The sequence below is a fragment of the Callorhinchus milii genome, unplaced genomic scaffold (assembly GCF_018977255.1).
Source record: "Callorhinchus milii isolate IMCB2004 unplaced genomic scaffold, IMCB_Cmil_1.0 Scaffold59, whole genome shotgun sequence".
In the NCBI taxonomy this organism is placed as follows: domain Eukaryota; kingdom Metazoa; phylum Chordata; class Chondrichthyes; order Chimaeriformes; family Callorhinchidae; genus Callorhinchus; species Callorhinchus milii.
The window spans coordinates 20,417-42,806 of record NW_024704800.1 but is presented as its reverse complement, the minus strand read 5'-3'; the positions used below and the strand labels follow the sequence as shown (position 1 = coordinate 42,806).

The 22,390-nt window shown below is 47.8% G+C and overlaps 1 protein-coding gene across 2 annotated transcripts in view; it reads left to right on the top strand.

Moving 5' to 3' along the window:
- Nucleotides 1-22,390, top strand: part of dnajc4 (DnaJ (Hsp40) homolog, subfamily C, member 4) — a 58,663-nt gene that overhangs the window by 26,777 nt on the left and 9,496 nt on the right. For both annotated transcript variants that reach the window (XM_042345543.1, XM_042345544.1), the window contains 2 exons: nucleotides 4,442-4,644; nucleotides 17,664-17,828. In XM_042345543.1, the coding sequence (XP_042201477.1) occupies nucleotides 4,442-4,644; nucleotides 17,664-17,828 (368 nt within the window). The remainder of the gene's footprint in view (nucleotides 1-4,441; nucleotides 4,645-17,663; nucleotides 17,829-22,390) is intronic.

The window sequence follows — 22,390 nt, the reverse complement described above, 5'->3', positions numbered from 1 at the left end:
GCCCGTGTGATCCATGGCCCTGTCCTATTGGACAGAATGTTCACTGCTGTCCTCACGGGAGGTTTCCACGCTCTCAATTGATTTGAGACCGGTACTCTGTTGGGGGTGCTCTGCCTTGCACAAGCCCTCTTCTTTCCCTGTCGCACTGTTACCCAATCACTTTTAGCTGTCTGTTGGGCACCTCTGGGAGTGGTCCTGTTCCTGAACTCTGACCTCCCGATGGCTCCAGGACCCCTCTCTCATGGTTCCTATACAGTGATGGGCTGCTATCACTGAGTCCTAGGGGAGTGAGGGTCTCCTCCACCATACTGTCCAGGAACCTCTCGCTGTCCCTGATGGAGCGCAGTGTTTGCACCTGGGCTTCCAGCTCAGCTACTCTCAGCTGAAGCTCCCTGATTTCCAGACACTTGCGGCAGATGAAGTCGCCCGGGCTTAAGGCGCCCTCCATCAACTCCCACATGTGACAGACCTTGCAGTTTACCTGCCACACCATCTTCACAATCTTTATATAGATACAAAGATATATAGCCTGCCCCCACTTCCCCCTCTGCACCTAATTCCCACTCACACCAAATTCCCTCAAACTCTGGCCTTGCCTCACTCCGGACGTACGTAGCTCACTCTGGGCTCTCGGCTTATGTTGTAATTCCAAAAAAAAATAATTTGATCACTCAGTTCACTTTGCGACACTGCTGTGTGCAATTGCCTGCTGTATTTCACCCACAAAATACACAGCCACTCTACTTTACAGTATATATGCAGTCAATTCACTTTACAGTATATCCTGTGAAGCACTTTGAGACTCTCAACGACGTGATAAGGCGCTGCATCAAATGCAAGGATTATTATTATATTTATCATATACGAAGCTGGTTATAAGCTGCTGGTCTCTCCTTGGTGATTCCCACTGAACTGCTTTGCCAGACCAGACCTTAAACTGGCATCCAAGGTTACTCTGCCATTCATACCCAGAGCTTGGTACAGTAAATGGCTGATAAGAAGTTTCCCACAACCGTTTTTGACTTTCTCAGGGTTGAAACAGAACACATTGCTATAATTTATTGGTGTCTGCTTTTTATTTTTTGCTCGGTAGTTTTTTTTGGGGTGGGGGGCGGGGTGGGCGTTCAGGTGGGAGGGCTTTTCTTGCATCCTGTAGCTGGTCACTGTGTGCTGGACCGTATAGTGGATCAAGCGCAGAATTACCTCAGTCTGGAGCAAAGGCAACACACAGTCCCTGCCACACATCTGCTGAATCCTCAGGAGAGTTTTATTTTTAAAAAGCACTTTTTTCTTCTTTGAAGAAAAACAGAAACAGAACTTCCCCCGGCCCCCCCCCTTTTCCCACCCGCCAACGAAGGCTTAGCGAGTCCCCAGCTGAGCCATCCACGTGCACATACACACACACACAAAATGGTCAAATGCCTGCATATTCAATGGCAAGTTAGATGATAAGGTAATGATGATCGGAGTCCTGTAGCGTAGTGGTTAGCGGACTCGTCACAGAAAAGCAATCAGCCGATCAACTAATAATAATAATAATAATAATCCTTGCATTTGATATAGCGTTTTTCACGTCGGGAGGACGTCCCAAAGCGCTTCACAGAATAGACTGTAAAGTGAATAGACTGTATATTTGTGGGTGAACGCGGCAGCCAATTGCGCACAGCAATGTCCCACAAACAGTCGTAGATTGAAAATGACCAATTTATTATTGTTTTTGGTTTTGGAGGGAATATTATTAGGCTCTGTGTGGAGTAAGGAAACTTGCCCGAGGTTTCGCCCTCTGCCTGGAATTGAACTCAGGTCTCTCGCTCGCAAAGCGAGTGCTCTAACCACTGAGCTACAGGACTCCAAGCTACTCCAAGGACTCCAACTAACAAGCTGGTTCCTACATACTGCTGGTAAACAGAGGTGTGTGTGTGTGAGACTGTGTGTGTGGAGTAAGGAAACTTGCCTAACGTCTCGCCCTGACCTGCCCGGGAATTGAACCCAGGTCCACTCGCTTGCGAGGCGAGCACTCTTAACCACTGAAGACTCCATGATGTGTGAGTTTTGGTAACAAGGTGGAGAAATAAGAAGAGAGATTAACACTACTGTCTGAACCCTTAACATTGTCTCCCTAACAGGCGTATACAAAGCCATTACATTCCTACCTCAAATACCACACCTCCCACCAGCAATTACTCCAGCACTCATGTCAGTATCGGCAGCCATGGTCCTTGTTTGTGAGTGTGGAGGAGTGAGGTCAGAAGATTGTGTTTCCAACACCCAATCAATCCTTCTCCCTTTCTTTCCCAGCCAATTCTTTTCTTTTATCAGTGAGATTAGTGTAATCATAAGAGTAATCCTTGCATTGATATAAGGCCTTATCACAGTGTTGGGACGTCTCAAAGTGCTTCACAGGATATACTGTAAAGTGTAGTGACTGTGTATTTTGTGGGCAAAACGCAGCAGCCAATTGCGCACAGCAGCATCCATCCCACAAACAGTCGTGGATTGGGTGACGAAATTATCTATTTAGTTATTATTTTGGAAGGGGTTATTACCCCCGCAAGGTGATCCTCCAATCGACTAACAAGCGGGTTCCTACCTACTGCTGGTAAACAGAGGCGTGTGCATACGTGACTGTGTGTGACTCTGTGTGTGTGTGGAATAAGGAAACTTGCCTAAGGTTTTGCCCTGTCCTGCCCAGGAATTGAACGTAGATCCTCTAGCTTGCGAGGCGAGTGCTGTAACCACTGAGCTACAGGACTCCCCAGCTTCACAGAACATACACTTTCTCCCTCATGCTCTTAGTAATGGGCAGGGCAGCGTGGCTGAAACAGAGACTTGTGTGTGTTGTGTTGTGTTCTCTCCACATGGCAGCCAGGGCAGGAAGCAGCTCCCTAGAGACCAATGTTCTGGCTTTAGCTGGGTGCTTTATAGCAGGGGTTCATTGTATGCAATAGTTGTTTTTTTGGGTGGGTGGGTCAGCCGGTTGTCTGACACATGCAGAAACCCTTCACCATGGCTTAAGCGACTTGCCATTGATATCACTGCCTGACATGATTTCCTGCTGCTTGTCTGGCTTTGGCTTACAACAACAACAACTTGCATTTACACAGCGCTCTTCACGCAGGGCAGCTTCCCAGAGCGTTTGACAGTGGTGGAGCACGACGTCGAGCCAGTGGAGGGGGAGGTAACCATAGGCACAGGTCGAATAGGGAGGTCTTCAGGCACGAACTAAAAATAGGGAAGGAAGGGGCAAGGCAGACTGATAGGGGAGAGAGTGTTCCAGAGTTTGGGGGGTAGTAGCTGAAAGCGCAGCCACCAACAGTGGAGCAGAGAGCATGAGGGACAAGCAGGAGGCCCGGAGCCAGTTGAGCGGAGGTAGTTGATTGCGGGGTAAGCAGGTAGGGAGGTGCCGGGGCGTGAAGGGATTTGAAATCGAGTCAGAGAATCTTGAAATCGAACCGTTGGGTGATGTAGAGCCAGTGGAACTTGGCTAGAACTGGTGTGATGGGAGTCTCATTACAGGGTTAACAGGAGCTGAGTGGGAGGATTCCCTGCCCCCTAGCCTGCCCTTCCAGGTCCTGCCGATGAGCCAGACAGGTAGACAGGGCTGGAATGACCTCCCTAGAGAGCTGTGTTCCGGATTTAGCTGTGCACTTTATGGCAGAGATTCATTGGGAGCAAGAGCTTTCCTGGTCTGTGATGATAATTCGAGACAACTCAGATTACTGCTGTAATCACTCCCTAGGGAGCAGTATTCTCTCTCCGCCAATCGATAAAGTGCCACAGGTTGTCTCGCTCCCTCAAAGGAATTGGCGGCCACCATTTGGCTTTTATTTGAAACAGAAATGTAGATGTGGAGTTTAGTGTCTCCACATAACTGCCTGGATATCACTCACTTGGCCGCCTTTAACATCAGTCACACTTTGCCTCTAACTCAATTTATCTTTACAACAACAGCATTTATACAGTGCCCTTCATGTGGGATAGTGCTCAGAATGCTTAACTATGTAAATGTCATTCTACTCCCCCCCCCCCCCCATCGTATCCGTGCTGGTGCTCGCTCCCCCACCGGAGCTTTCTACTCTAACCCCATTCCTTGGCTCAGGAACCAGGTTAGAGACCATCAAAGAGGGCTGGCTTAATCCATTGCCAAGCATGTCACCTTGGGGCCAGTTCAGCGCCAAGGAGACCCCACTTAACTCCCCCACAAGGAGGATAATCAATGCTATTATTATTAATAGTTATTAATTATCAATAATAAAAATTTGTTCACTCAATCCACGACCGTTTGTGGGACACTACCGCGTTTCACCTGCAAAATATACAGTCACTTCACTTTACAGTTTATCCCCCTGAAGAGCTATGCGACGTCTCGAAGACGTGATAAGGCGCTGGGTCAAATGCCAGGATTATTATTATTGTTATAACATGGCTTTAATTTGTCCAGCTCCATCCAGACATCGATCCCTCCAACCCAGACCTTCACAAGAAGTTTGTGAGACTGAACGAGGCGTACAGCGTGCTCAGCAAGAGCGACAGCCGGCGGCAATACGACAACAGACTGAGACTGCGGCAGGCAGAGCCATTCAGAGAGACCTCAGGAGCCCAGCGAGACCGAGGCTCTGACCTGAACTCCAGACCAGGCCATGGGTAAGACGCTCGTTCTACTCTCTGATTCCAAGCTGTTGTCATCTCTGAACACGGGCGTGTAGTCACCCGCAGAATACACAGTTACTACACAGTTAAGATGCTTTATCAAATAGAAGGATTAACAACAACAACTACAACAAAATTACATTTGTTTAGTGCCTTTCACGTCGGGAGGACGTCCAAGGTGCTGGATAGACAGAATTTCAAACCTGAGCTGGGGGTGGGGATCGGGGAGGGTGGAGGGCAGGGTGATCGAAAGCACGGTCGAAGAGGAGGGTCTTGCGATGTTGAGATTAATATTATTGGTAAAGCTTCTCAGGGCATCGGCTCTGCTGGGAACAGATACGCTGAGCACTGCTCAGTACAGAATATCCCTTTCGCATGCTCATTCACTTGCAAACGTACGGAAATGCAGTGCCTAATTACCGCTGAGATGAAAGTACCAAATCATCTCAACGTGACCACCGTACGTCCCACAATTAGCCCTGACTACATTTCCCTCTGTTTGTTCTTCCTATAGCCAGTTGCCCCCAGAGCCGCTGTGTTTATTTGTGTTCCTGTCCGTCTGCACCAAACTCTCTGAAATGCAATTGTTGCAAACTTATTGCCAACTTCTGATTCTTTTAACTTTGTGAAAAAAAACTACAAATGTAAATCGTCCCACATGAATATCTCTCCCAACTCCTTGACCATGCCTCAAGCCACTTACCCCTTCACACATTGCACTCTGTAAAGTGCTTTGAGACTTACTTACTCTATGTGAAAAACATTGTTATAATAATAATTGTTGCATTTGAGATAGCGCCTTATTATGTCGTTGAGACATCGCAAACCTAAAGTAGATTGACTGTATTTTGCAGGCAAAACGCAGCAGCCAATTGTGCACGGCGGTGTCCCACAAAGGCTGGTGGCGTGAGTGACCAAGTTATTATTATTATTTTGGGGGGAGGGATTATTACCCATCCCGGCAAACGCCATCCATCAATCGACTAACAACCGGGTTCCTATTTGCTGTTAGGTAAACAGAGCTGTGTATGTGCGTGGAGTAAGGAAACTTGCCTGAGGTTTCGGCCTGACCAGCCCGGGAATCGAATCGAACCCGGGTCCTCTCACTTGTTTGTGAGGCGAGCGCTCTAACCTCTACGCTACAGAACTCCACTACAAACTAAGCCGGGCTGACGCACAGATGCTAGGGTCGTTCAAACTGGAATGTGTCCATCTGAGCCCGAGCCAATACATTGAGATCTGGAAAAGCAAGGCCATGTTTTCGTTTTGGTGTCTGACTGAGCTATGTGATGCGTTCTCCCACCGTCCCACATCTCCCACACATGACTCAACCTTCGATCATCTTCTTACGTAACCTGTCTGTGATGGGAAAGCAGTCTGGGCTACCAAAGTAGCTGGGAGCAAGGCGAAGGGATTGAGGGAGAGATCCAGACATCAGACAGCTCTCTCATGAGTCACTATTTATCCTGCTAGCCACCCACAAAAGATGTGGCAGTTATTAAGCAGCTGGTGAGAGCTAGCCTGCTGGCACTTTGCTTTCCCGACCCCTTCACTGGCTTGTGGAGTCCCTTAGCGTAGTGGTTAGAGCACTCGCCTCGCGAGTGAGAGGACCCTGGTTCATTCCCGTGCGGGTCAGGGCAAAACCTTAGGCAACTTTCTGTCCTGACCAACAACTGAAACATGTGGCAGAATGATGATAATTGTATTTTAACTGTATTTAGATGTCCACACACTCGTCTTCAAAACCCTCCGTATCCTGGCACCTTCCTACCTCTTCGACCTGCTTACTCCTCTACCCACTACAAATAGGTCCACATATATATTCTCTCCCACCTCCGCTCGACTGGCTCCGGCCTCCTGCTTGTCCCTCGTGCCCTCCATTCCACCATCGGTGGCCGCACGTTTAGCCACTATGCCCCAAAATTCTGTCAGTCCCTCCCTCAATCACTCCGCCTCACTCCCTCTTTCCCCATCTTCGGGTCACGCGTGAATACTTTCCTCTTCGACTGTGTTTACGGTCATCTCCTCCCTCCCACCCCCCAGCTCAGCATCGTACTGTCAAGCGCTCTGAGACGCTACCCTGCATGAGGGGCGTTGTGTAACTACAAGCTGTTGTTGTCCAGAGGAACAGTGTTTCAACTCCTCCGTAAGTCTCATGTCACTGTTTTGTGACAGAGGGTAACAGGAATTTATGGACACCCTGTTCTGTGCCAGCAAACACAGTGGCCTGTTGACTATATGCATCACTTTGATGTCCCTTTTATCCCTCCTCTCCCCCCTGCCAGAGGCTGCCAACCACTAATAATTCTGTTGTGTAATTAGGTTTGTTTGCGGTGAACTAAAATCCTCACTAATCCCCTGAGATTGCTGAGAAATATCGCTCGTGGGACAAACCACTTAGTCATTTGCACGCTCACTGTGCAGTTATTTTCTATTCTCTCCCGTCTTCTCCCCCTTCCCCACCCTCCCCACCAACCTGTACATCCAAGAGAGATGCTCTCTCTCCCTCTCTCTTGTTTCTCTCTCATATGCCTTTAATAATAAAATAATGATTAATCTTTGCATTTGATACAGCCTTACCACGTCAGGAGGACGCCCTAAAGCTCTTACGACAATAAGAATAATCCCTGTACTTGGTACAGTGCCACATCACATCGTTGAGGCATCTCAAAGCTCTTCACTGGAAATACTGTATATTGAATTGACTGTGCAGTTTCTGGGCGAAACGCAGCAGCCAATTGTGCACAGCAGCTTTCCAAACAGTGGTGGGTTGACTGACCATTCTTTCGTTCGGGTGATTGTCGGCCAGGACACCAGGAGAGAGAGACAAACTCCCTTCCCTTTTCGCATAGCGCTGAGGGAAATCTGTAACGTCCACCTGAACAGGGCACAGTGAGTGAGATTTTATGTCTGAAACGAAGGACACTGTCTCCAACAACGCAGCGCTCTCTTTCCCCCTCTCTCTCCTCCAGCACTGTGCTGGAGCGTCAGCTTAGACGATGTGATTCCAAGTCGCGGCGTGCCAGGCTCAAACCCAACTCCTCCTAAACAGAAAGAACTAAACAGGGGGGGAAGTGGATGATTGAGGGGGAAATAGCATGAGGCTGTGTTCACAAATAAGCACGGCTGTCGAGCGCATGATTGCAAACTTGTTTGCATTCCTTATGTAAATCCTTCCCTGTGGTATTTAATGGTTGCTTTGAGAGGGTGGGGGAGTAACAGAACCGACTACTGAAATAGAGAGGGAGGGGGCCGGGTGTGTGCGTGCTTGTGTGCTGTGTGTGCCTGGGCCCAGAGAGAAAATTACCAGACAGACTGACTGAGACTCAGGTACCCTATTCAGGAGGTGTTTTGCGAGACTCCGTGTTTGGCTGGCCATTATATTGTGGAATGTGAAGGCCGTAAAACCCTCCTTGTCGAGACTGGAGGCATCTAAACGAGTCTCATTAGCACCTCTCAAGGCTTCACACTGTTTCATAAGCTCCAGCTCACATCCCAGTGTCCGTCTAACCGTCTAGCAAAGTGTTGGCAGTGTGGGAGAGCTTGTATCGGGCTCTGACGCACCATCCATCGTAAAGCGAGCTATGTTTAGTAATAATAATCCTTGTGTTTGATATAGCGCCTTATCACGTCATTGAGACGTCTCAAAGCGCTTCATGATGAAATTATTGGCTCATTTCTTGCCCGTTTTTGGGGACGTCGCTATGACAAACTGTCGGACGCATTTCACCTATGAAACACACCGTCACTGCACTTTACAATATATCCTGTGAAGCACTTTGAAGAACATAAGAACATAAGAATTTCTCAGTGAAAGAAGACCAAGGTCCATCGAGTTCGCCTTCCACCATCCTGGCGCTTTTACATGTCGTGTCCCCAAACTATATACTGTATCCTGAGATATTATTTTCTAGCAGAAACTGATCTAATTTTTTTCTTGAAGCAAATGACATTTTCTACTTCCACCGTCTGTCTCCCCAGGGAGCCTGTTCCATAAGTTTACTACTCACTCTCTGAAGTAGTGTGTCCGAGGACTTGTTCTGAATTTACGTCCCCTTCAATTGCAACCGCTGTAACAAATGATTATTAGTATGAGGATTATTCTTCATAATAAAAGCAGGTGGAATTTTGTGCCCTGGAACTTTCTGTCAAAAAGAGAATTGATAGGGTTAATCCTATCACAATAAATAAATAAATTCTGAGTCAGGCATCCGTTTCAGATATACACGCCACCAGCACTGTGTAGCAATCTTGAGCTAAGCGTAATCTCTTAAATCCCGATCCCAGCATGAAGCATTAGAGTCCTATAGCTCAGTGGTTAGAGCGCTCGCCTCGCATGCGAGAGGACCCGGGTTCCAATCCCGGGCAGGTCAGGGCGAAAACTTAGGCAACTTTCCTTACTCTACACACACACACACACGCCTCTGTTTACCAGCAATAAGTAGGAACCCGGTTGTTATCGATTGGTGGATCGCTTTCCGGGGTTAAAAATTTAGCATATTGCTTTAATGACTTAATTGGCAATTGGATATTGACAACGAGAAGCAAAAGCATAAAAGGATTCTCGGAAACTGGCTGGGAAGATTGGGGAAGAGAGTGGAAGTGTAAGATCAAAATAAAGAAAAATGTGGTCACTCAATCCACGACTGTTTGTGGGACACTGCTGTGTGCAATTGGCTGCCGCGTTTCATCCACGGCTTAAACAGTCACTGCACTCTACAGTACAGCGAGATACCCGGGTTCAATTCCAGGCAGAGGGCGAAACCTTGGGCAAGTTTCCTTACTCCACACACCTAATAATAATCCCTCCAAAACAAACAATAATAAATTGGTCATTTTTAATCCATGACTCTTTGTGGGACATTGCTGTGCGCAATTGGCTGCCGCGTTCGCCCACAAATTCACTTCACAGTATATTCTGTGAAGCGCTTTGAGACGTCGAGAAGACTTGAAAAGCGCTATATCAAATGCAAGGATTATTATTATTATATTTTATGAAGCGTTTTTGAGACGTCTTAATGACGTGATAAGGCGCTGTATTGAATGCAATGATTATGATTATTAGCTGTGTTCTAACACTTGGCTCACTAAACCTTGTCAACCCACTGCAAAATCTCCCCCAAAGAAAGTGTGGGCAGTTGGGAAATCTCTTCACTTTGGTGTGAAAGCTGCAGCTTTTGTTAGGTATTATCTGTTATTCTGTGGGTTGAATTGCTAGGATTCTTGGAGTCAAAATACTGAATGAATGAGCAAGTGGATCGCAGTTCCAGGGGCTTAACCTTAAAGCTGGAATTTGTGAAATCTTCACCAAAGAAGGAACATAGTTTGGCTCTGCTGCAAGCTTCATCCATCAGCAATGCTCCCCCAACCTGAACAATAACAATAATAATCCTAGCAATTGATACAGCACCTTACCATGTCTTCAAGACGTCCCAAAGCGCTTCACAGGATACACTGTAAAGTGGAGTGACTGTTTTATGGGCGAAACAAGGCAAACAACTACGCACAGCAGCGTCCCACAAACAGTCATTGACAGACTTTTTTGAGGGATTATTACCCCAGGAAAGCGATCCGCCAATCGACTAACAAGCGGGTTCCTAGTTACTGCTGGTAAACAGAGGTGTGTGTGTGTGTGGCTGTGTGTGTGTCAGTATACAGTGTGTGTGGAGTAAGGAAACTTGCTTAAGGTTTCACCCTGACCCGCCCGGGAATCAAACCTGGGTCCTCTGGCTTGCGAGGCGAGGGGTCTAACCACTGAGCTACAGGACTCTTAATATCACATCATCGAGCCGTCTCAAAGCACTTCACAAGGATTACAATTGTTTGTGGGACGCTGCTGTGCGCAATTAGCTGCCACGTTTAACCCACAAAACACAATCAACCCACTTTATAATATATCCTGTGAAGCGCTTTGAGACGTCTCAACGACGTGATAAGGCGCTGTATCAATTGCAAGGATTATTATTGATATAAGAAGCGAACAATTGAACGTCTCGCACCCTGAATACACCACTCTTGGTGCTGTCTCCCATCAGCCTCTTGAACTAGTGCTTTTATTGTGGCTTTTATTGCTGCTCAGGTGATCAAACGCTGTTAAGAATGGGTTTGGAGAGCGTTGAGTACCCTTACTGCTTCCTCTCTGGGTTGGGAACAAGGGTTAATGGCTGATAAGCACATCACAAACATCGGCTCCTTTCTCCTGCTTTAAAGGTGCAAATAAGACCTCGGATTCTCAGAGTAACCGGATCTCTCTGTTACAGCTTTGACTCCACCACCTGCAGCTCACTGTGGCACTCTCACTCGCTCGCTGCCTCTCGTGTAAGAATATCAGTCATTCGGTCGGAGTTTGCTGACAAAAACAGGAACTTTGAATCATAGAATCTTACAACAACAACTTGAATTTATCTAACGCCTTCACGCTGGGTAAGGGGGGAAGCAGGTGGGAGAGGTGCGGAGGTGAAGTGCTTGAAGGCATCTGAAAACAAGTGAGAGGATCCTGAAGTCAATCGGTTAAGTAACTGTTCAGAAATCACAGCACAGAAAGAGGCCATTCGGCCCATCGTGCCTGTGCTGGCTCTTTCAAAGAGCTATCGACTCCCCCGCTCTTACCCCAACTAGTCCCCACTCCCTCGCTCTTACCCCAACTTATCCCCACTCCCCCTCTTACCCCAAGTAGTCCCCACTCCCCCCGCTCTTACCCCAACCAGTCCCACTCCCCCACTCCCCCGCTCTTACCCCAACTGGTCCCCACTCCCCCCGCTCTTACCCCAACTAATCCCCACTCCCCTTCTTACACCAACTAGTCCCCACTCCCCCCGCTCTTACCCCACAGCGCTGCACATTGTGCCTTTTCTAGTCCCTATCCAATTCCCTTGTGAGAGCTGCTATAGAATTTGCTCCCACCAGCCTTCCAGGCCGTACGTTCCAGCCCGTAACAACTCTCTGGGTGAAACAAAAAGACTCCTCGTCTTCCCTCTGGTTCTTTTGCCATTTATCTTAAATCTCTGTCCTCTGGTTTAAACCCCCACACCAGAGGAGACAGTTTCTCATTATTTACTCTATCAAAACCCCTCATAATCTTGAAAACTTAGCAGCGTTCTCCTATTGAGGAGTCCTGTAGCTCAGTGGTTAAAGCGTTCGCCTCGCAAGTGAGAAGAACTGGGTTTGATTCCAGGCTGGACGGTATATCAAGATGCAACGATTATTATTATTATTAAAAGCGAAAGCGATTTGAGAAAGCAGCTAACGCACAACTGTTTGTCAGAGTGAGAGGAATGAGTTTCCGCGAGTGTGTGTGGTGTGTGTGCAGTGTGGTGTGTGTGTGTGTGGTTGTGCAGTGTGATGTGTGTGTGGGTGAGTGTGTGTGGATGTGTGGTTTGTGTGTGTAGTGGGTGTGGGTGTTTGCGGTGTGGTGTGTGTGGTGTGTGTGTGCAGTGTGCTGTATAGGTGTGTGTGTGTATGTGTGGGTGTGTTAGGTGGCTGTGTGTGGTGTGGGTGTATGGTGTGTGTGTGGTGGGTATGTGGGGTGTGTGTGTGTGGTGGGTATGTGGGGTGTGTGTGGTGGGTATGTGGGGTGTGTGTGTGGATGTGTGTGGTGTGTGTGGGTGTGTATGTGGGGTGTGTGTGTGCAGTGTGTGTGGGTGTGTGTGTGTGGTGGGTATGTGGGGTGTGTGTGTGTGGTGGGTATGTGTGGTGTGTGTGCAGTGTGTGTGGGTGTGTGTATGTGGTGGGTATGTGGGGTGTGTGTGTGGATGTGTGTGGTGTGTGTGCAGTGTGTGTGGGTGTGTGTGTGTGGTGGGTATGTGGGGTGTGTGTGTGTGGATGTGTGTGGTGTGTGTGGGTGTGTATGTGGGGTGTGTGTGTGCAGTGTGTGTGGGTGTGTGTGTGTGGTGGGTATGTGGGGTGTGTGTGGTGGGTATGTGGGGTGTGTGTGTGGTGTGTGTGCAGTGTGTGTGGGTGTGTGTATGTGGTGGGTATGTGGGGTGTGTGTGTGTGGATGTGTGTGGTGTGTGTGCAGTGTGTGTGTGGTGGGTATGTGGGGTGTGGTGTGGATGTGTGTGGTGTGTGTGCCGTGTGTGTGGGTGTGTATGTGGGGTGTGTGTGTGCAGTGTGTGTGGGTGTGTGTGGTAACCAGGACTCTTTAGTCTGGTCAGTCACCTGTGCCTCGCTGTGGGTGACTGTCGGCATGTAAAGGGCTTGTGAAGGTCTTGGGTTACCTTCCGGCAGCAAAGTGCCCAGACTGCCCACCTGCGAGGCAGCCATTACCCTGATTAATGGAGTGCTGTTTTGACGTTCTAATTTATTTCCAATTAACATAGGTCAAAGGGGCAGTTTAGGTCTATTTATCAGAGGGCCATGAGTCCGTGAGTTTGGGAATGTGCTCCTCAGACGAGGGAGATTGTGTTAAGAAACATTTAAGACAGGAATAAGAGATATGCGGTGATACAAGGCAAGCCTGGTATCTTATTACTAAGATACTAATTCTCGTATTTGTGCCAGAATCGATTACATTGAATTAGTTCAAAACGCTTCACAGGTGATTGCTGTTAAGGGCAGTGGCTGACTCTGTAGTGTGGTCGTTATCGTGCTGTCCTCACAAGCGGGAGGACCCGGGTCTGATTCCTGGCCAGGGTAAAACCTTAGGGAAGTTTCCTTACTCCACACACCTCTGTTTGCCTAGTAACTAGGAACCCGGTTGTTGGTCGATCGGTGGATTTCTTTCAGGGGGGGATAATCCCTTCAAAGAAAATAATAATAATTTGGTCTCTCAATCCATGACTGACGTTGCTGTGTGTAATCGGCTGCTGTGTTTCGCTCACAAAATACACAGTCACTCCACTTTACAGTATATTCATTGAAGCGCTTTGAGACATCCCATCAAAGTGATAAGGCGCTGTATCAAATGCAAGGATTATTATAACCTGCTCACACCCTACTCCACTACCTGCTTCACAAAATATACTTTGAAGTGGAGTTATTGTGTATTTTGTGGGCAAAACGCAGCCAGTCAGTTATGCACAGCGACGTCCCCACAAACAGTTGTGGATTGAGTGACCACATTATTATTTTATTTATTATTATTTATTTTTGAGGGATTATTACCCCCAGAAAAGGATCCGCTGATCGACTAACAAGCGGGTTCCTACTTACTGCTAGGTCAAAAGAGGCGCGCGTGTGTGTGGAGCAAGGAAACTTGCCTAAGGTTTGCTTGCGCTAACCAATGCGCTCTGGGACGCTACCCTGTGTGAGTGAGAGACCGCTATATAAATGCAAGAAAATGGATATCTGGGTGAGGGGGTGAGATTTGAAGTACTTTTAGGCGAATGCTTTTAGCTGGAGCTTAGAGCGAGATACAATACGTAAAGCCTCTTTACGCCCAGTCATCCTGTGAGGAATGCATTTGGTGTTGGGGAGTGTTGAGTGCTGGATAAAAGAAGCTGATGGTAGCATATGTCAGCCTTTTAAACTCCTCCATTCACCAGCAAAAGCAGTCGGATCCATGCTTGAGGGACGTCTTTATCAGTGGCAGCTGTGAGGAGACGCAGAACTTTGAGAACACACACAAACGCTGGACTGCGAGAGAGACCAAGGTTTCTAAACCCACTTGTTGGCATCGAAGCGCAGCCTTTAGCCTTGTTAACGACACCTCGTAATCCCAACAGGTCTTTTATTTGCAGAAATCTTTTCATGCCTCTCTTGTTTTGTATTTTTCTTTCTCGTTCACCCCCCCCACTCCCCCGCCGCCCCCCCCACACCTTTGTGCTGTCAGTCTGTCAATTTGCCTGCATCAATCAGTCACTGACCTGCCAACTCGCTCCCTATTCAGAAGCTTCTTTAAAAAGATTTTTCGGCGAGGCAGGAGAGGGGGGAGGCGAAGGGGGAAGGAGGGTGTGTAGTGGGGAAAGGGAGGTAAAACTGCAGTTCAGTAGCTCAGTGGTTAGAGCCCTCACCTTGCAAGCCAGAGGACCTGGGTTCGATTCCCGGGCAGGTCAGAGTGAAAAATTGGGCAAGTTTCCTTACTCCCCCCACACACACACACACATGCCTCTGTTTACTAGGAGTAAGTAGGAAGTTGGTTGTTAGTGGATTGGTGGATCACGTTTCTGGGGGTAATAATTCCTTCAAAAAAAATTAATAATAATTTGCCCATTCAGTCCACGGCTGTTTATGGGGACCTGTGCGCGATTGACTGCCGCATTTCGCCCACAACATATACAGTCACTATACTTTACAGTGTATCCTGTGAAGCGCTTTGAGACGTCTTGAAGATGTGATCAGGCACTGCATCAAACACGAGGATTATTATTTATTATTATAAAAGCATCTGGTCCGTGCGACATAGACAAATAACTGTAAAATATCTTCACTTTTTGCTTGGAATAGCATTGAAAACATTTCCCTGTGTGTTTGTGTACGTGCTTCTGACTGTATAGACACAGCCCTCGGACGCTTACACGAGCCTTTCTCTTTGTTGGGAAAGTATTTCACGTCTACAGTCTAATAGCCCAGTGTGAGGAATGCATTCACACCACACGCACTGCCAGTCTGGCTCCGACTTTGCAGAAGGTTGTCACAAGATCGGTCAACAACAAACAACAAATGACATTCACCCAGGGCCTTTCACTTCAGGAGAACATCCCAGGGCGCTGGACAGTCAGGGATTTGGACCCAAGCTAGTGCTTGGGATCTGGAGGAGGTGGAGGCAGGGAGGGTGGAGGTGGGAGGGTGACCAAAGGAGCGGTTGAAGAGGAGGGTCTTGAGACGGGCCTCGAAGGAGGTGAGGGAGGGAGCGAGGCAAAGGGAATATGGCATGGAGTTCCAGAGGGTGCGGGGCAGAGAGGCTGAAGGCCTGACCACCAATGGTGGATGTGGAGCAGGCCGGAGTCTCCAAACCCAACTGAGAATTCCCCAACATCCCACCTACACATGGAAATCCCCGAGAGAGATTGTTGGGATGAAATGCGCTCTCTCTCTCTCTCTCCCCCTGGAGGGACGCCCCCTGCTTATCTAATTCCAGAGAGTATTAGGCGCAGGTTGAATGAGAGCCAAGGCTTGGGGGGAGCCCAGGGTGTGCGTTGGGGTAACTCCTGGTGTCTAACCAGATAAACCCACACATAGCTCGGCCATCGAGAGAGAGCCCTTTCTGGTAATTTTTCCCGCTGCTTGTCCAGCTAGGACCCCGCACCCCGTTAGTTGGGGCTTTGGCTGTAGGGTTAACAGGAGCTGAGGGGGAGGATTCCCCTGCCTCTATTAGGTCCCATCTAAGTGAGCAGAGTCCTTGTTGTGCAAAAATCTTATTTTTGTAAGGCCTATGAGATCTCCCATTTCCTCAGGAGCTAATGGGAAGCAGAAAGATTTGTTACAATAACTAGAAATAAAAAAATCTGTGGAGGGAATTGCTCACCACAAGCCTGGTATGGCAGCCTCTAATAATAACCTCTGACTCTTAATATCTTCCTGCAAAACTTCTGATCAGGATCTCTCTGTGCTGATAGATCTGAGTACTTATCCCTCTCCTCTATCCTCTATCCTCCTCTCTCTCACTCTCTCCCAACCAAACCACACTATTGCTCACAGACAGCGGGAAGCAGTGAACTTGGCTGGAGAAGTATAAATGGATTGATCCACCTTTCTGGGCTTGAGAGAGAAAGCGGTGCCAAGGACCACAGGAGTAGAATAGAAGACCGAAAAGCTAGCGAATGGCCAATCTGGTTGTCAACACAGTTATAAAGCCAGTGATTTACTGTGTAAGCTGAGAGCTGGGAGAGAGCGAGAGAGAAAGAGAGAGAGAGAGCTCACATCTGAAACGGAACTCGCCTCTTGGGAAGGTGGGGGTGGATTTGAAGAGATCTGGAATTGTGATCAGTGCCTTAGCCGCCAGTAACGTCTCAGACACTGGTGTGAGTTCACAGATCAGGGAAGAGGCAGCACTTCTGGATTACAATGAGCCGCATGATGTGGGGAGAGGGATGTGGATACATAGACTAGAGATTTTTCTCCTTAGAGCAGGGAACGTTTAAGACCAGGTTTAATCGAGGTATTCAAAATTATGAGGGGTTTTGAGAGAATCAATAAAGAGAAACCGTTTCCGTGGGCAGGCGGGTCGGTAACCAGAGGACGCAGACTTAAGATAATTAGAAGAGAAACGGGAGAGATTTTTTTACATAGAGGATTGTTACGGTCTGGAACTCATTGCCTGAAAGCAGATTCAATAGTAGCTTTCAAAAGAGAATTGGATAGGGGCTTGAAAAGGAAAACTTTGGAGGACTTTGGGGGAGAGCGGGTACCAGTTGGATAGCTCTTTCAAAGATGGCCCAAATGGCTTCCTTCTGTGTTGTAGGATTCTATGATGTAATGTTGTAATGAAACGTGTGAAGCGTGTCAGGATGTCACACCCTTGGGAAAGGTGCTTGGAAAGTGCGAGTTCTGACAATAATAATCCTTGCATTTGATACGGGGCCTTTCACATCTTAACCCACTTCACAGGATACACTGTAAAGTGCAGTGACTGTGTACCTTGTGGGCAAATATCTGGTCCCAACTGATTCGACTTACATGAGGTTTACTGGAATAATAATAATCCTTGCATTTGATCCAGCGCCTTATCACGTCTTCGAGACGTCTCAAAGCGCTTCACAGGATACACTGTAAAGTGTAGTGATTCTATATTTCGTAGGCGAAAGGCGGCAGCCATTTGCACACAGCAGTGTCCCACAAACAGCCATGAATTTTTTTTGAAGGCATTATTATCCCTGGAAAAGTGATCCACCAATTGACTAACAACCAAGTTCCTACTTACTGCTGGGAAAATAGAGGCGCACGTATGTGTGTGGAGTAAGGAAACTCGCCCCACGTATCGCCCTGCCGGGAATCGAACCCAAGTCCTCTCGCTTGCGATGCGAGTGCTCTAACCACTGAGCTACAGGACTCCACAACAACAATAATAATAATAATATCATGACGGCTCAAGCCTTATTTTTCTGTCCTTTTCCTTCCTGAATGCTTTCCCACAGTTTTGAAGATGAACAGCAAAGGTACTGGGAACAGTTCCACCAGCCCAGTGCCAGCCAGCAGGCAGCCTTTCACAGCACACAGCGACGCAGCAGGAATCTAAAGGTCTTCGGTTACTGTATCTTCATCATGTTGGCTGGAGTCTTTGTCCATTATATTGGCTTCAGGTAAGTCAACAACAACTACAACACTTGACATTCACCCAGTGCCTTTCACGTCAGAGGGACGTGCCCAGGCGTGGACAGTCAGGGGTTTGGACCCGAGCTGGGGGTTGGGATCAGGATGGGGTGGAGGGTGGGGGCAGGAGGGTGACCGAAGGTGCGATTGGTCAAAGAGGAGGGTCGTGAGACATCCCATCCAGTGCCTTTCACATCAGAGGACGTTGCAAAGCGCTTCACAGGATATACTGTAAATTGCAGTGACTGTGTGTTTTGAGTGCGAAACGCAGCAGCCGATTTGCAACTAGTGACGTCCCACAAACAGTCATGGGTTGTTGAGCCAGCGATTTCATTGGGGGGATTATCGGCCAGGACCTGGAGACAGAAACTCCCTTTTCTTTTTGCGGAAAATCTTTTTCCATCCACCTGAACAGGCAGACAGGACCTTGCTTAAGAGTCTCCAAATTCCCTGCATCCCACCTACACAAGGAAATCCCAGAGAGAGATTGTTGGGATGAATGCGCTCTCTCTCTCTCTCTCCCTGGAGGGACGACCCTGCTTACCTAATTCCGGAGAGTATTAGGCGCAGGTTGGACGAGAGCCAAGGCTTGAGGGAGCCCAGAGTGTGCGATGGGGTAATTGCTGGAGTCTAACCAGCTAAACCCACACACAGCTCAGCCATCGAGAGAGAGAGAGAGAGGAGAGAGCGCGAGCGCTGTCTGGCCAAGCTTTCCCGCTGCTTGTCTAGCTCGGACCCCCCCTCCCCGTTAGTTAGTTAGTTAGTTAGTTGGTTGGTTGGTGAGTTAGTTAGTTAGTTAGTGCTTTGGCTGCAGGGTTAACAGGAGCTGAGGGGGAGGATTCCCTGCCCCCAACTTTGGCATGGTAAGAGTGAGGTATCGAATGCACATGTACAGCTGAATTAAATTGCGCTGTGGGAGTTGGAGAGGTTTGGAAGCGATAAGGTATAAGAGTGAACATTAATTATCCCTGCAGCTGTTTGCCGTAACCTGTTAATATACGCTTCCGAGCATTCACAAAACAGAGACCAGGTGTAGCTCAATGGGCCCTTATCCACTTTGCCACTGAAATATTACAATAGGGAGATTGCTGGGATCATAGAGTGTGAAGAGAGAGACTCCAGTTGTCAAGAAACCCACATTTTGGCCTCAATCCAACTTAACTCTTCCTCTCTCATCCGTCGTGTGGTTCTGTCAAGGGATCTCAATAGCACACGGCAACAATAATACATTTGAAGGAACCATGTGGAGTCCTGAAGCATAGTGGTTAGCAAACAAGAGGACCCGGGTTCGATTCCCAGCCGGGTCAGTGCAAACCTTAGGCAAGTTTCCTTACTCTCCGCACACACAGACACACCTCTGTTTACCTAGCAATAAGTAGGAACCCGCTTGTTAGTCGATTGGCGGATTACTTTCCCTTCAAAATGATAATAATAATTATTAATTAATAATAATAATTTGGTCACTCAACCTACGATTGTTTGTGAGACGTCGCTGGGCGCAATTGGCTGTCGGGTTTCACCCACAACATACACAGTCAAGTCACTTTACAGTGTATCCTGTGAAGCGCTTTGAGACGTTTCAATGACGTGATGAGGCGCTGAGTCAAATGCAAGGATTATTATTATTATTATGATAATACAGGGCTTCCCCAACTGCTCTCGAGCATCAGTCTGTCTGCACCTAATGAAGACGAGAATTCCTCCAGTTATCCTCTGCTTATTATTTGCATCTGAATCGGTTCACTTCACCATGCGGGTTAGAGAGATAACGTGAAGAGGGTTGGCTAGAAGTCAACCCACAACAGGGAGGAAGATGAGTGCAGTGAGAAACGAGAAGTGGGGGAGGGGAGTGAGTGAGTTTGCACATCAAGTCTCTATTAACTAATCCCTTGTTTGTCGCTCAGTTTCCCGTCATTGGATTCCCATCACCAGGAGCGAGCTGATATTTAATAATATAATAGTTAATAATAATTGATCCTGGCATTTACCCAGTGCCTGATCACATCTTTGTGACGTCTCAAAGCTCTTCACAGGATACACTGTAAAGTGTAGTGACTGTGTGTTTTGCCAATTGCGCCCAGCGACGTCCCCACAAACAGTCGTGGATTGAGTGACCAGATTATTTATTTATTGAAAGGGATCATTAACCCCAGAAAGTGATTCCCCAATCGACTAATAAGCGGGTTCCTACTGACTGCTGGGAAACACAGTCGGGTGTGTGTGGGAGTGTGTGTGTGTGTGTCTGAGTGTGTGTGTGTGTCTGAGTGTGTGTGTGTGTCTGAGTGTGTGTGTCTGAGTGTGTGTGTCTGAGTGTGTGTGTGTGTCTGAGTGTGGTGTGTGTCTGAGTGTGTGTGTGTGTCTGAGTGTGTGTGTGTCTGAGTGTGTGTGTGTGTCTGAGTGTGTGTGTGTCTGAGTGTGTGTGTGTGTCTGAGTGTGTGTGTCTGAGTGTGTGTGTGTGTCTGAGTGTGTGTATTTGAGTGAGTGTGTGTCTGAGTGTGTTTGTGTGTGTGTCTGAGTGTCTGTGTGTCTGAGTGTGTGTGTCTGAATGTGTGTGTCTGAGTGAGTGTGTGTCTGAGTGTGTGTGAGTCTGAGTGTGTGTGTGTATAGTAAGGAAACTCGCCTAAGGTTTCCCCTGTCTCGCCCAGGAATCAACCGAACCCAAGTCTCCGCTTGCGATGCGAGTGCTCTAACCACTGAGCAATGGGACGCTGGGCAGTAACTCACTGTGACTGGGAGTGTTGACAGGTGACTTGATGTGTTGCCTCAGGGCAGTAACGGCCAAATCTGTGAGGAGATGTCATGCATTTCCGAGGTGTCATAACATTTCTTATTAATAGGGCTGCTCGCCTCGACCCCACGTACACATCCATAGGGGGTCACATTGTAAATGGTGTGTGTCTGCGTCAAGCAATACGCTACCCTGGCTTCAGAGGCACATTGGAGAGAGAGAGAGAGAAGAGTAATAAGTATTCCTCAACCTGGCTCAGTCGCTCGCGCTCTCGCTTCCGAGTCAGAGGTTTGTGGGTTCAAGCATCCACGTTGGGACTTGGACCTCATATAATAATAATAATGATAATAATAATAATCCTTGCATTTGATATAGCGCTTTTCACGTCTTCTCAGCGTCTCAAAGCGCTTCACAGAATAGACACACACACAAACACACACACATACTCCTGCTGGTAAGCAGTAAGTAGGAACCCGGTTGCTAGTCGATTGGTGGATCGCTTTCTGGGGGTAATAATCCCTCCAAACAAAATTGATCACTCAATCCACTACTGTCTGAAATGCTGTCACTGTCCAGCGCCTTGGGACGTCCTCCTGATATGAAAGGCGCTATACAAGTGTAACCTTGTTGTTGTTGTTGTTGTCTGTGGGGACGTCGGAAAGAATTAGAGTATAAGAGTAGGGAAGTCTCGCTGTAACTGTATAGGGCCCTGTGAGACCACACCTGGAATACTGTGTGCAGTTTTGGTCTCCTTATTTAAAGAAGGATGTACTTGCCTTGGAGGGGGTGCAGTGTAGATTTATTAGGTTAGTGCCAGGGATGAAGGGGTTGAGTTACGAGGATAGGATGACCAATTTGGGCCTATATTCTCTAAAATATAGAAGAATTAGAGGGGCTCTTATAGAAACCTATAAGATCATCAAAGGGCATAGAGTAGATAGTGGGAGATTGTTTCCCCGGTTGGAGAAACTAAAACCAGGGGTCACAACCTTAAAATCACTGAGTTGAGGAAGAACTTCTTCACTCAAAGGGGTGAATGTATGGAACTCACTACCCCAAAGGGCTGTTGACGCTCAGTCTTTGAACATATTCAAGACTGAGAGAATTTCTTATTGCAAAAGGGATTAAGGGATATGGGGGTAAGGCAGGGGAGGGGGGATATGGGGGTAAGGCCGGGTCAGGTTATTAGCTGGAGTTAGATTAGAAGATCAGCCATGATTGAATGGCGGGGCAGGCTCGAAGGGCCGAATGGCCTCCTCCTGCTCCGACATGTTATGTTATGTCATTGTGCAGAATTGGCTGCCATGTTTCGCCCACAAAATACACAGTCACTCCACTTTACAGTGTATTCTGCGAAGCGCTTCGAGACGTCTCAACCATGTGATAAAGCGCTGGGTCAAATGCAAGGATTATTATAGTCCTTGAGTGTAGCTTGGCCAATGAGCTCAAAGGTCCCTGATGCAGAGGATGGGGGGGTGGGGGTGCTCTGACTCCTGATTCCCCCCCCAGGGATGAGTGGGAGAGACTGAGCTGGGCTGAGACTACATATGGAAACAGAAAATTTCTGCTTGAAAATAATAACAGTATGTTATACAGTATATAGTTTGGGGACAGAACATGTCAAGTGACTGCCAGGATGGTGGAAGGTGAACTAGATGGACCTTGGTCTTCTTTTGCCAAGCAAATTCCTATGTTCCTATACATTTTACCCACAAAATATACAGTCAATTCACTTTACAGTGTACCCCATGAAGCGCTTTGAGACATCTCGAAGACCTGATAAGGCGCTGGGTCAAATGCCAAGATTATTATTATTAGATGTGC